General features: G+C 48.0%; 1 protein-coding gene across 1 annotated transcript in view; it reads left to right on the top strand.

Moving 5' to 3' along the window:
- The window catches only part of SMARCA5 (SWI/SNF related, matrix associated, actin dependent regulator of chromatin, subfamily a, member 5), a 234,468-nt gene that overhangs the window by 149,429 nt on the left and 70,403 nt on the right, over positions 1-14,636 (top strand). Inside the window, exon 15 of the mRNA XM_030192240.1 lies at positions 13,064-13,197. Within this exon, the coding sequence (XP_030048100.1) occupies positions 13,064-13,197 (134 nt within the window). The remainder of the gene's footprint in view (positions 1-13,063; positions 13,198-14,636) is intronic.

The following is a 14,636-nucleotide window of genomic DNA, read 5'->3' as shown; positions in this document are numbered from 1 at the left end:
TGTCCACACATTCACATCACATTACTGCCTCCAGCAGGATACCCGACATGACAGTCGGTTCGGGCAGTCGGTGCTGCAGAATCTGTTTGGGGTTTGAATCCAACTCCACCCTCCCTGACCCGATTTTATTCTGTTCAGGCTGCACTCAGTTGTTCTTTGTAGGTCAATTTCTTATAGGTCCTTGCCGTTGCGAGGTCCAGTTGACCCTGTTTGTTGTTTTGAGTGAGCCTGGGAGCTAGGGATACCCCATTTGTGAGAACAAGCAGCCTGCTTGTCCTCGGAGAAAGCGAATGATACATACCTGTAGCAGGTGTTCTCCGAGAACAGCAGGCTGATTGTTCTCACCTACCCTCCCTCCTCCCCTTTGGAGTTGCGTTTTTTCCTCATCTCTTTGCTTGTCATTTAACTGAGCGTGAACAGTCGCGCACGGGCGGGAAGACGGCCACACATGCGCGGTGGGCATGCCCCGCATGCGGGACCTCCCGCAAGATTTTTTCTTCCGGTTTGAGGGGCTGCCATGGACGTCAACCCAGTCATGAGAACAATCAGCCTGCTGTCCTCGGAGAACACCTGCTACAGGTATGTATCATTCGCTTTACTGGGCCACAATCCCAGTGGTTCCACAGTTCCTAGAAAGCACTCAGAGACTCAACACACAAACCACCAGGATTCTTAGTCCAGACAAGCAGAGTCAATAAACTAGAAAAGGTTTATTATCATAAAAAATATTGAACAGTGAACTATAAAAACAGATGGAAAATAACAGGCAAATAGTTTTATAATTGATCCTTATCTAAACATTTTATCACTACCTGGATAGTGCCTGCGAAGTACAGGAAATATCGCTGCTCATAGGTTACAGAATAAGTGCTCACAAGGTGTCAGTAAAGAGGTCTGTCTCTCGCTATTTCCAAACTGAGACTAGAGAAAAATCCAGTATTTCCAGACTGAATTTGAGTTCCTGGGCCAATCCGAGCCCAGAACAACATCTTTTAAAAGTAGCTGGCCACATCACTGCAGGTTATTTCCTTTTAATTTCTTTTTATTTTCGAGACAAATACCAAGAGCTCACAACATAACAACAAGTAAGGCAATACCGGAGCTTGCATGTAGGAAGTAACTATCCATATCTAGGGTTAAAATTAAGTTAAGAAAAGAGAAAAAGGAGTGGGGGCTGGAGGGTACAGACCATACAATACATCTAATTGAGTGCTTATCGCTGTACAATGCCGAAATATGATACAAGTGGTAGCCATTTCTCCCTATATGCAGCAAAGCGAGAAGATGTCTTTGCAAGGTGTGATTCTTATTTGTAGATTTGGAGCACTAAGTTCCACCATTCCTGGTAGGTGGCTTGGTGCAAGGATTTCCAATGCGAGAAAATTACTTTCAGTGCTAAAGATACCATGGTGCTAACAAGAGACCCTTCACTATGAGTCAGTAAACTTCTATAGCACTGATCCCTAAGAATCACAAATTTATAAGTGATTGAGCCAGAAAAGTGAATGATGTCTACCAGTTGTGACCATATTTCTAGCCAGTATTTACGAAGGCACAAACAGTCAAATATATAAGATGCTTTATATTACCCACTGGAGAGTGGCAAGTCCAGCATACATTAGAATTAGAGGGAGAAATAACATGTAACTTATGTGGTGTCCATAGAGATCTATGCATAAAGAAATACATAGACTATGCAGTAGTAGAAGAGTGAGAGCATCTGAAGAGGGACTTCCAAAGCTGTTCCCACAGTTTATCGGATATAGGGTGCTGTATGTCTTCCTTTCAACATCTACGTAATCCTGTACATTTAGTGCGGGATTTGCTGAGAAGGTATTTGTAAATGTGGGAAGCAGCGTGACCAGTATGCTGAAGCTTCAAATTAAAATCTATAAGCTCAGGGATTCGGGTCAGGAACTGTGGTTGTAATCTACCTTTAATTTTCTTTTTTAACATGGAGCTAACTTGAAGCCACTCGTGAAATTGGGTGTCTGATAGTGCAAATTTCTGTTTCAGATCTGAGAAAGTTTTCCATGTCTGTCCACTCACAAAACTAAACTAAAGAAGGAAGTAATTTCTCTGTAACAGCTTTCAACATAAAACATTCACTATCTGCTGGCTAAACCAAATACACACCTCATGAAATACTCTTATAATTCACGTGCTAGAAGAGTCACCATTTTGCCACAATTATCAATGTGGATTACTGTTAAGACATGTTATTTTACTACAACTCATACTATTTTAGCACAGTTCCCATTGTATGCAGTGAGACGTAGTTACTAATAACTCTAGTTAACAGTAAAATAACAGTAGCCCATGTTGATAACTTCCCTCAATATTCCAAAGTATAATGTCTTATGTGTTTTTATAGAATTATTGTAGAAAAATCATGATTGTAGAGTTTAATTATCAAGTCTTGAAAGAGAGAGCCGACAGGATAGAGTTCTGAAAATTAGTTTGGTTTGGGGGGGGAGGGTTAGGGCTGAAGGTTCTTGATTCTGTCATTTGTTTCCATTCTCAAAAAGAGGAACAAGTTTTCTGCGAGGAGAAGCAAGCTGTCATATTCTCACATCTAGGTGACGTCATCCGATGGAGCCTAGTACGGAAGCTGACTAACTACGTGTAGAACTTTCTAACGGCACTGCACTGAGCATGTACCTTCCCGCCCAACATGTGTCACGTCAGTCTTAGTTTTTCCGCGGAGCTGAGAGAAACCGTCTTCTCTTCACGGTGCAACTGTGATTTTTTTTTTTCAAGTGCCTTCCTGTGCTGTTCATTTCCATGTTTTCTCTTTTTATTTTTCTTTATTTTTTCTCAGTTTTTTTTTTTTTTGTTACATTTGTACCCCGTGCTTTCCCACTCATGGCAGGCTCAATGCGGCTTACATGGGGCAATGGAGAGTTAAGTGACTTGCCCAGAGTCACAAGGAGCTGCCTGTGCCTGAAGTGGGAATCGAACTCAGTTCCTCAGTTCCCCAGGACCAAAGTCCACCACCCTAACCATTAGGCCACTCCTCACACAGTTTATTCTCTATTCTCTGTTTTTTTTTTTTATTTTCTTACCTTTTGCACCATTTTTAAGTTTTCTTAATTTTCCACATTCAGCTAGGCTTGTGATGAGGCCAGAGCCCTGACCTCAATTTTTCCACAGCCCCACTTTTTCAATGCCAAGATTGAGGAGCTTAATTTGACCTCTCTTCCTTTTTCGATGTCCCAGAAGGCACCTGGTGGCTTCAAAAGGTGTGCCCGGTGTAGTAGAGTGATTTCCATAACGGACTCGCACTCGTGGTGCATTGGGGGCCTCAGGCCCTGACCAAGACCCTAATTCTTGCTCTCTGTTTAAAAATGCAGCTTAGAACACAGAGAGCTCGGCAGGACCAACAGGAAAGACTTTTTGGCACCTTGAAGGTCCGGTACATTGAGACTGGAAGCACCAACTTCAATGGCTGCACAGACTTCAGCATCCACTGGGAGTGCACTGGCATCAAGAAAGTCTCCACCTGTCTCGACATTGGATGCTGATAGTTGCCCCAGGACCGGTCAGCATCGGACCAACATGGCATGCTTGGATTTGGCGTCATCCTATTCGGAGATAAGATGGAAGAGGTTGTTGATCATATCGTACGTGGCCCCCTTTTAGGCTGCTCGGCCGGGTGTTTTGTTCCTTTTTTTGTGCCTTTTTTATTGGCACCATCGAGTCTTTTTTAATTTCGCAGCTGCTGTTTTTCCTTCCATGTTATCGAGGACTCCCAGCGGCTTCAAGTGTTGTACTCGCTGCAACCGGACCATCCCGGGTACTGACCCCCACGCATGGTGTCTCCAGTGCCTTGGGCCCAAGCATTTGCCAGCTGCATGTAAGCTGTGCTCTTTAATGAAGAAATGGACCCAAGTGCCTCGGGAGACTCAACGTGAGAAGCTCTTTGCGGACCGGTCCGGTCGTCGACGTCGAGGGAAGCATCAACATCGAGAGCGCAGGTAATGTCTGCCGAGCGACCGCATCGAGCTGGGAGCAGCGAGGCATCGAGTGGGTCTCCACCTATCTCGAGGCCTACTGCTATGCAGGCCCCCCGGGGCCGAACTTTGTCGGACCCGGCCCCGAGGAGGCGTGAGGATTCCACATCCTCCTCTTCGGTACTGAGGAGTCTCGATGACAGGCGTCGAGCAAAGGCTAAGAAGCACAGTCATCGTTCTCCTTCCATGCATGGTACCGAGAGCTCTGGGGAGCCGAGGGAGTCGGCACCCGAAAAGAGTTGGCGCCAGGAGGACCACTCACCCTCCATACAGTAAGTGCCGATGCGTCGGCCATCTGGCAGCCTGGTACCGGATCTCGAGACCCCCTCAGATTCTGCCAATGACTCCTGCACGGCCCCTCTGTCTTTTCCGATGGAAGCTCTCGACGAGCGCATCAGAGCCCTTTTTCCAGAGCTTCTGGAGGGATTGCTGCGTCGATCTGCATCGGTGTCGGGGGTGCTTGCGCCTTCTTACCGACTGCGGAAGCGGCATCTGGGCCATCGCCTGTGGTGAGGTCCCTGTCCTCGGTGCCGCTTGCAGTATCGGCGTCGGCCGCCACCCGGGTCGATTTCACCCTCGACGTCGGTAGAGGAAGCTTCGCCGGAGTCCAGGCAGGGGTCGACTTCTCGACATCCCCCATGAGGTTGTTGTTCCTCGACGTCGAGACAAGCTCGGGTTCGGGCTGCTCTTAGAGAGCTTTTGTCTGATACCGATGAGTGCTCGTGGGAAAAGGAGGAAGACCCCAGATACTTTTTGGAGGAAGAGTCATATGGGGTTCCCTCTGATCCTACTCCGCCAATTGAAAGAAGATTGTCTCCACCTGAGAGTCTTTCTTTCTCATCGTTTGTTCGGGAAATGTCTAAGGACATTCCATTCCCTATGGCGGTTGTGGATGAGCCCATGGCCGAGATGCTCGAGGTCTTGGAATATTCTTCTCCGCCCACAAAGGTTGCAACGGCCCCCTTGCACTGGTCGTTCCCTCTATCTAATCCAGTAGTCCCCCAAAAATCTGAGTCCCAGTACAGAGTCTATGGAGAACCTGTAATGGTGACGACCCAACTTCCTCACAATTCCATGGTGGTGGACTCTGCTCTCAGAAGAGCCAAGAGTACTAGAGACTATGCCTCAGCAGAGAGTCTAGGACCTTGGATTCTTTTGGGAGAAAAACGTATCAGGCCACTATGCTCGCAGCCAAGATCCAAACGTACTAGCTCTACACGAGCATCCACTTACGGAACTCGGTGAGGCAACTGTCTAGTTTGGTTGAAGCACTTCCTCTGGAGCTCGCCGAACCTTTTCACCAGGTGGTCAGGCAGCAGAAGGTGTGTCGCAAATTCCTGGCCAGGGGGTCTTACGACACGTTTGATGTGGTATCCCGAGTAGCTGCTCAAGGTATAGTGATGCGCAGACTCTCATAGCTGCGTGTCTCTGACCTGGATCATAAGACCCAGCAGTGAATGGCGGATGTTCCTTGCCGGGGGGATAATCTTTTTGGAGAAAAAGTAGAGGACACGGTCGATCAGATCAAACAGCACCATGATGCTATGGATTCCTTCTCCTGCCAGGCGTCTTCTGCTACCCCCTCCTCATCTAGGAGGTTTTTTGGAGGGAAGAGGACTGTTCCCTATGCCTACAACAGGCGTAGGTACACTCCTGCTTCTTGGCAGCCTGTCCAGGCTCAGTCCCAGCATGCTCGTTCCCGTCAACGGCGCTCGCCTAAGGCCCCCAGGGCTCCACAGCAAAAGCAAGGGACTGGCTTTTGACTGGCTCCAGTGCAGCATAGCCTCAGAAAAAGTGTCCGTGCCGGATAGCTTGCCTGTCGGGGGGAGGTTGATATTTTTTCACCAAAGTTCTTCTTATAACCTCCAACAGGTGGGTTCTTCAAATAGTCTGGTTAGGATACACTCTCAATCTAGAATCCAGGCCTCCAAATTGCCCACTGGGAGCTCAGTCCTTCAGCTCCCAGCACAAGCAGGTACTTGCAGAGGAATTCTCCACCCTTCTAAAGGCCAATGCGGTCAAACCCGTACCACCAGGGGAAGAAGGACTGGGATTCTATTCCAGCTACTTCCTTGTGCAAAAGAAAACAGGAAGGATGCGTTCCATCCTAGACCTAAGGGCCCTGAACAAATTCTTAGTCCGAGAAAAGTTCAGGATGGTTTCCCTGGGCACCCTTCTTACCATGATTCAGGAAAACGATTGACTATGCTCTCTGGACTTGAAGGATGCCTATACACACATCTCGATACTCCCAGCTCACAGGAAGTATCTTCGATTTCAGTTGGGAACTCGGCACTTTCAGTACTGTGTACTGCCCTTTGGTCTTGCGTCTGCTCCCAGGGTTTTCACAAAGTGCCTGGCAGTTGTCGCAGCTTCTTCTTTTTTTTGATTATTTATCATTTTAACATTCATAATATAAATTTATGAGTGATAATACACAAATGAAATTAAATATTCAGATACACAATATAGAATATTGTCCACAATAATATCTAGAGCTAACGACCACTATTTTAGGTAATCAATCCAAGACTACGAAATTCCAAAATTAATAAGCACACAAAAGAAATACATCAAAATGAACAGATCAATTCCTGGGAGGCTAACTCTAGCCTGCTATACAGTGTTGTGTGTAACTAAACTTGTACATTCACCTCTTCCTTGTTTATCAAAAAATCTTCTGTTTCGGGTCAAAAAATTGAAATTGCTTGGACTGATATTTTAATCTACACACACAAGGAAACCTTAAAATAAAACTAGCACCTATAGCCATTACCCTAGGACGTAAAGATAAAAACATCTTACGTCTCTGCTGGGTTTCACAAGCCAAATCAGGAAAAACTCTAATTTTTGATCCCAAAAACAGAGTCCAAATGTCTCAAAGATAATCTTAGGACAGCGTCCCTGTCCATCTCCATTGCAAAAGTTACCAAAAGTGTAGTTCTTTGAGTAATAACCTCAAGGGAAGATTCCAGGAATGCCATGAGATTCAGTGCATCCGAAGGTAAATTTTCAAGTGGTTTCCCACCGGCTTGAATATAATAAGCACGAGTTATAGGAGGCAGTGAATTCTCCGGCATTCCCAGAGTTTCCATTAAATATTTCCTAATCATTTGAATAGGCATCACCAAAGGAGACCTAGGAAAGTTTATAAATCGTAAAGTCAGTCTTTTAGAATGGTTTTCCAAGTACTCCAAGCGTCGCAGAGTATAGTTTCTGTCTTTAATCAAAGTTTGTGCCACCAGGTCCAATTTTTCAATTTTTTCTGACAGCCTCTTAACCTCTGAGGCTTGGAGTGTACTTGATTGCATCTGATTCAGTGTAGCTTCTGAGAGAACTTTAACAGTCTCCATATTTTTCACAATTAAATTATGTAAAGCAGTATGGGTGGATGAAGTTAAGTCCCACAGTGACTCAAGTGTCACTACAGCAAGTCTTTCTAACTGTCCCATCAAAAATTCCGGAAGGGGGGCCTTAGAAGCTTGTTCCAGGATACTCACTGTTTTCTCCAAACTTTGAGTAGCTGTTAAACCTGGTTCAGCTTGGGCTGCCACTGTCAGCTCATGCAGGCTCCCTCCCTGTTCGCCAGGCGCTTGTCCAGCAGTCATAGCGGCAGGGCTTGCAGTAAGAGCTTCCCTTCCAGGCTGTGGGGGTGCTGCACGTTCTACAGGGCTCAGGGAGGCCCCGTTAACACTGCCGTCTGGCGTCAATACGCCAGCCCCAGCAGAAGGAGTCGACGCCAACCCGGGACCAGACACCCCTCGAAAATGATCAAGTGTCGTCTGGCGTGATTGGGGCATTCCCTCCGAGACAAGGGGAGCCTCTCGAACTCTGCCCCTCCTCTTACCCATCGGAAATCGGGTAAGGTTCACGCAAGCTTAGCTGATGAGCAAATTCAGAGCGTGTCTGCTTGATCTGTTCAGTCAGTCGCCATCTTGGATCGAGCCTTCCCTGTCGCAGCATTTTCTACGCAGACTGGGAGTGCATGTGTTCCCTTATCTGAACGAATGGCTGGTGAAGAGCACCTCGGTGGCAGGCGCCCTACAGTCCATGCGGATGACTATTTGAGTGCTAGAACTACTGGGATTTGTAATCAATTATCCCAAGTCCCACCTTGTCCCGGTTCAGAAATTGGAGTTCATTGGAGCTCTGTTGGACTCACAGATGTCACGAGCTTATCTTCCCCAGGCAAAGGCAGACAATCTACTGGCCCTAGTGTCCTTGGCTCGAGCGTCTCAACAGATCACAGCTCGGCAGATGTTGAGACTCTTAGGGCACATGGCTTCCACAGTTCATGTAACTCCTATGGCATGCCTACATATGAGTTCAGCTCAATGGACCCTAGCTTCCCAGTGGTGCTAAGCCACAGGGAACCTAGAGGATGTGATCCATTTCTCCACCGACTTTTGCAGTTCCCTTCAGTGGTGGACCATTTGATCCAATTTGACCTTGGGACGTCCACTCCAAATTCCTCAGCCGCAAAAACTGCTGACGATGGATTCATCCCTCCTGGGGTGGGGAGCTCATGTATTTGAACTTCACACTCAAGGAGTTTGGTCCTTTCAGGAAAAGGATCTTCAGATCATCCTCCAGCTTGCCATGTATTACACCAACAAGCAGGGGGGCACCGGATCTCGCCCTCTGTGTCAGGAAGCTGTCCGGATGTGGCTTTGGGCGCAACATCACGGAATGTTTCTCCAGGCCATGTATCTGGCAGGTGTAAACAACAGTCTGGCCGACAGGTTGAGCAGGATCATGCAACCTCACGAGTGGTTTCTAAACATGGACAATTGTCCACAAGATCTTCTGAGAGTGGGGCACCTCCTCGGTAGATCTTTTTGCCACTCAGATCAATCACAAAATCCCTCAATTCTGTTCCAGACTTCAGGCACACGACAGATTAGCATCAGATGCCTTTCTCCTACATTGGGAGACAGGCCTTCTGTATGCGTATCCTCCCATACCTCTAGAAGGGAGGACTTTGCTGAAACTCAAGCAAGACCGGGGAACAAAGATCCTGATTGCTCCTTTTTGGCCTCGTCAGATCTGGTTCCCTCTTCTTCTGGAGTTGTCCTCTGAAGAACCGTGGAGATTGGAGTGTTTTACAACCCTCATCACTCAGAACGAGGGGTCGCTTCTACATCCCAACCTCCAGTCTCTGGCTCTCCCGGCCTGGATGTTGAGAGCCTAGAAGTTGCCTCTTTAGGTCTCTTGGAGGGTGTCTCCTGAGTCTTGCTTGCTTCCAGGAAAGATACCACGAACAAGTGTTATTCTTTCAAATGGAGGAGGTTTGCCATCTGGTGTGACAGCAAGGCCCTAGATCCTTTTTCTTGTCCTACATGGACCCTGCTTGAATACCTTCTACACTTATCAGAGTCTGGTCTCAAGACCAACTCAGTAAGTGTTCACCTTGGTGTGATTAGTGCCTATCATCAACGTGCCTATCATCTCTGGATAGCCTTTAGTTGTTCGCTTCATGAGAGGTTTGCTTTTGTCAAAGCCCCCTGTCAAACCTCCACCAGTGTCATGGGATCTCAACGTCGTTCTCACCCAGCTGATGAAAGCTTCTTTTGAGCCACTGCATTCCTGCCTTATGAAGTACTTGACCTGGAAGGTCATTTTCTTGGTGGCTGTTACTTCAGTTTGTAGAGTCAGTGAGCTCCAAGCCCTGGTAGTATATGCATCTTATATCAAGTTTCATCATAACAGAATAGTTCTTCTCACTCACCCTAAGTTCTTGCCGAAGGTGGTGTCGGAGTTCCATCTGAACCAGTCAATTGCCTTGCCAACATTTTTTCCCCATCCACATACTCGCCCTGGTGAAGACAAGTTGCACACCTTGGACTGTAAGAGAGCATTGGCCTTTTACGTGGAGCAGACAAAGCCCTATAGACAGTCCGTACAGTTGTTTATTTCTTTTGATCCCAACAGGAGTGGAGTTGCCATCGGAAAACGCACAATCTCTAATTGGCTAGTGGATTGCATAGCCTTTACTTATGCCCAAGCTGGGCTGACTCTAGAGGGCCATGTCACGGCTCATAATGTCAGAGCCATGGCTCTGTCAGTGGCCCACTTAAAGTCAACCACTATAGAAGAGATTTGCATGGCTGCGATGTGGTCATCAATCCACACATTCACATCTCATTACTGCCTTCAGCAGGATACCCAATGCGACAGTCAGTTTGGGCAGTTGGTGCTGCAGAATCTGTTTGGGGTTTAGAATCCAACTCCACTTCCCTAGGCCCATTTTATTCTGTTCCAGGCTGCACTCTCAGTTAGATGTTCTAGTTTGTAGGTCAACCTTTGTTATGGCCTTGCAATTGCGAGGCCCAATTGACCTTTGTTGTTTTGAGTGAGCCTGGGGGCTAGGGATAGCCCAGTCGTGAGAGCAAGCAGCCTGCTTGTCCTCGGAGAAAATGAAGATACATACCTGTAGCAGGTATTCTCCGAGGACAGCAGGCTGATTGTTCTCACATACCTGCCCACCTCCCCTTTGGAGTTGTCCTTCTCCTTGTTATTGCTTTGTTATCGAACTGATCGGGGCTCTTGTGCGACGGGCGGGAAGATGGCCGCACATGCGCGGTGTGCGAGCCCGCGTGCTCGAAGGCTCTAGCAAACTTTAGTTGCTATGGAAGATTTTCGTTCCTGGGGCCACTACCTTCTGTCTCCTTCCGTTCAACCAATTTTTAACCAAGTCAGTTAATCTAGGTCCCCATACCAAGGGTACTCTCTTGGCAGTCACCTCTGCAGACCCATGTCGAAAGCTTTGCTGAAATCTAAGTACACCACATCTAACGCCCCTTCAACGTCCAACTGTTTAGTCACCCAGTGAAAGAAATCAGATTTGTCTGACACAACCTGCCTGGGGTCCTGCATGCCATTCAATTCGAAAAAAACTCACAATCCTCCACTTTAAAAGCGTTTTCATTAGTTTACTCATCATGGAGATCAGACTGACTGGGCTGTAATTCCCAACCTCTTCTTTACTTCCACTCTTGTGCTTTTAGTGTTGATCACCTCTGCCAAGAGAGTAAGCTTAACTTCAGAGACTAGTGACTTAGTTGCCATACACTAAATAATTCAACAGTAATCTTATGTATTCATCCAAATATTTACCAAAAGTGGTTTCCAATTTCCATCTGAATTCGTCATCTTACTTTATTTCTTAGACATCAGTCGCACAGACGTGAGGCAACGTTCCATACCTTAGACCAGTGGTCCCCAAACCTTTCCTGGGAATCTGCAACCAGATGATTTTTCAGGATATCAGCAATGAATACACAAGAGGCCTTTCCTTTCAGTGCTTCAGTTGTATGTAAGATCTATCTATCTATCTATCATGCACATTCATTGCTGATCTCCTGCAGCTTGACTTGCCCCAGGACAGATTTGGGAACTATTAGTTTGCATGGTAAAAGGACATTTTTCTTTACCTAGGACTCAGAAGTTTCAGAATTCTTCACAACTCAGTGAATTTGTTTAGCAGGACTGTGTAAAAAAAAAAAAAATCCATAGCTCACTCAGGTTCTGCCTTTAGAGCTCTGTCATACCTTCACTTCATTGCTTTCTAGATGCAGACCCCCCTTTAGGTTAACAGGCTTGATCGATCAGTTTTAAGGATCTTTTTTAAAGCATAAAACCTGTTTCGGTTTTTTTTCTTAATTCACCATTTGTATAGGCTATCTTGAAGTATGGAAACTTGAGGATGTCAAGACAACCTTTAGCTTGGAAGCTAGTCACATGAGGGAACAATTTAGCCTGTTTGCCCATGAAGAAAGCGAAGTTGCTTACTTGTGATGATCTCCATGGACAGCAGGATAAGTCAGTCACACATACATGTCACCTCCCTTTGCACACATTTTGTTTTCCAAATGTAAGCTTTTATACAACTGAAGGAACCTCATAGTACCCAAAAAGATGTACATTCCCTGCATATGCTCAGTAGAGCCTGAACCTTTTATTAGATGTGTGTAGGGTACTTCTGCGCTAGAGAGTTGCACAGGGGCAGAAATCTAACCCATCTCCGCCGAAATCTAACCAGTCCCTGTACGTTCCCACTGCAAGTAATCTCCTCCATCCCTACCCCTGGCCCACCCAGCCCTGCCCCTCCCGCACCGCATCACACCCCACCCCCGGCACATAGTCACCTTGACACCCCACCCCCAAGAAAGTCAGATTCTATAAGAAGTGAAAATACTGGTAAAAGTAACATAAATGCATTTTCTTCCATACTCTGTTAAATATAAAATTTAAAACTGTACATGTTCAAAAAACCAAACATCCATGAGCAGCATGTCCCCCTCTTCTCCATCCCCTTCTATTCCATATGCTCTGTTTCCTCCTTTTTCCTTCCTCTCCCCATGTACGTCCCACTTACCAATCTTTTTTCCATCCCCCTCCCTCCCTGCTCCCACACTCCAGCCACCCTTTTTATAGTCCCTCCAACCCATCCAGGAATCCATCCATCCACCCACCTCGCCTTCAGCACTGAATTAGGGTGCCCTCCCTGAACATATCTCAGTGCACCCTGGTGGTCTAGTGGCCTCTTTGGGGCAGGAAAGATCTCCACTCTTTCTTGCCCACTGCCACTGCTTCTTTAAAATGGCTGCCGAGACTTCAAGTGATGGCTTCCCAAGACTTCTTGAGGAAGTCTCATGAGGCTGCCGCTTGAAGTCACAGCAGCCATTTTGATGAAACAGCGGACAAGAAAGAGTGGGGATCTTTCCTGCCCCAAAGAGGCCGCTAGACCACTAGGGTACATTGAGATATATTTGGGGAGGGTGCCCTGAGGCTCGGGAGGGGGGGGGAGGGAGGCTTGCCAGCACTTCCATGGGAACCCCACGGGACCTGGGTCCATCCCCGCGGGATTTCTGCTAAACCCCCATTCCCATGCAGCTCACTAGCTGTTGATGTCATCCAGAGTCATCCAGGGAGAACCAGGTACAGATAAGCAACCATGCTTATTTGCATTCTTTTCCTTCTGAATTTTTCGTTCCCTTAAGGAGAGCCTGGCACAGGTTTATGCTGTCTTTGTCTTATGTTCTTCTCAGCTATGTCTCTATTCACAAGTGCATTAGTGCCACTCTGTGTTGGTGAAAGGAGACTGTCTTACTTCTGGTACTGTGGGAGCAGCACTAATGCACCTCTTGGTGACTCTGGGAATGCAAGTGCCAGCTACTGGGAGGCAAGTAGGGTAGCCTGTGAATGATACATTTTTATTATTTTATCTTGACCTTTTGTTTTAAACAGTTGATCCTACTGCATTTTCTCAGTAGGACACTGTCCTACTTGAAATGTTTTAGAAACAAATTTTGTATTTAAATGTAATGTGCCATAGTGATTTTTTCTGTTGCCTACCTTACTCAGCAATTTAAGTGCTATATTAAGTTCTCCGAGGACAAGCAGGCTGCTTGTTCTCACGACTGGGTTGACGTCCGCGGCAGCCCCCACCAACCGGAAGAAGCTTCGCGGGACGGTCGGCACGCAGGACACGCCCACCGCGCATGCGCGGCCGTCTTCCCGCCCGTGCGCGACCGCTCCCGCCAGTTACTTTTTTTCCGCGACTGGAGAGAGTTGTGCAATTGCCTCTCTCTCCGTTCAGCCGCCGGATTTTTCGACCGCGTTTACGCGGATCGTTGCTTTGACCCGTTCGGTTCCTCTTTCTTTCTTTCTTTCTTCGTATTGTTAAAAAAAAAAAAAAAAAAAAAAGATTTTCGCGCGTGTGGAGCACGCGCTCCCCTTTTCCCTCGCTTCCAGCGGGGACGCCTCGTTGCGGCCTAGTGGCCGCTCGGTCGGCTAGTTTTTTCGTGGTGTGATTTTAGCCACCATTGCCGACTTTGACTTCGCCGACGCGATTTTTCCGTCGATGTCCTCGAAGGTCCCGAGTGGATTTAAAAAGTGTGGTCGCTGCGGCCGGCCGATCTCGCAGACCGACACCCACGCTTGGTGCCTCCAGTGCCTCGGGCCGGAGCACAATCTCAAGTCGTGCGCGCTGTGTCTCGGTCTCCGGAAACGGACTCAGGTTGCGAGGCAGGTTCTGCGGGACCGTCTTTTTGGAACTTGCGCCGGCCCCTCGACGTCGACCTCGACGGCATCGGTATCGAAGGCCGGATCTTCGGTACCGGTATCGATGCCCGAGACATCGGCACCGATGGCAGCGACCCCAGGAGAACAGGTCCCGTTGGCCCGCCGGTCCGCCGGTGAGAGTGGGGTTGAGAGGCCGCGTGGGCTGTCGGCCCCGGTCACTCCCTCAGCTCGTGAGCCACGGGACCGAACCCTGTCGGACCCGGAACCTCGAGACCGAGGGGGATCGACCTCCTCCTCCTCCATGCCCTCCGGCGCCGGTGACGTGCACCGGAAAAAAGATAAGAAGCGCCGTCACCGGGAGCCCTCGGTGCACCCTGAAGGGGAGTCGACGCCGAAGCGTCATCGCAGAGAGGAGAGATCTCCGTCGGTGGTGGAGGTACCGACGCGTCGGGGTTCCGGCACCTCGGTGCCGTCTTCTGGCCCCCAGCAGCTTCTGGCACCGACACCCTTACCGGCCCCACCACCTTTCCCGGCAGCGGGCCTGGACGAGTGCCTCAGAGCCATCCTTCCGGGGATCCTGGAAGGGCTGATGCGCCA

This window comes from Microcaecilia unicolor, chromosome 2, assembly GCF_901765095.1.
Source record: "Microcaecilia unicolor chromosome 2, aMicUni1.1, whole genome shotgun sequence".
Taxonomy (NCBI): domain Eukaryota; kingdom Metazoa; phylum Chordata; class Amphibia; order Gymnophiona; family Siphonopidae; genus Microcaecilia; species Microcaecilia unicolor.
This window is presented reverse-complemented; position numbering and strand designations above follow the sequence as displayed.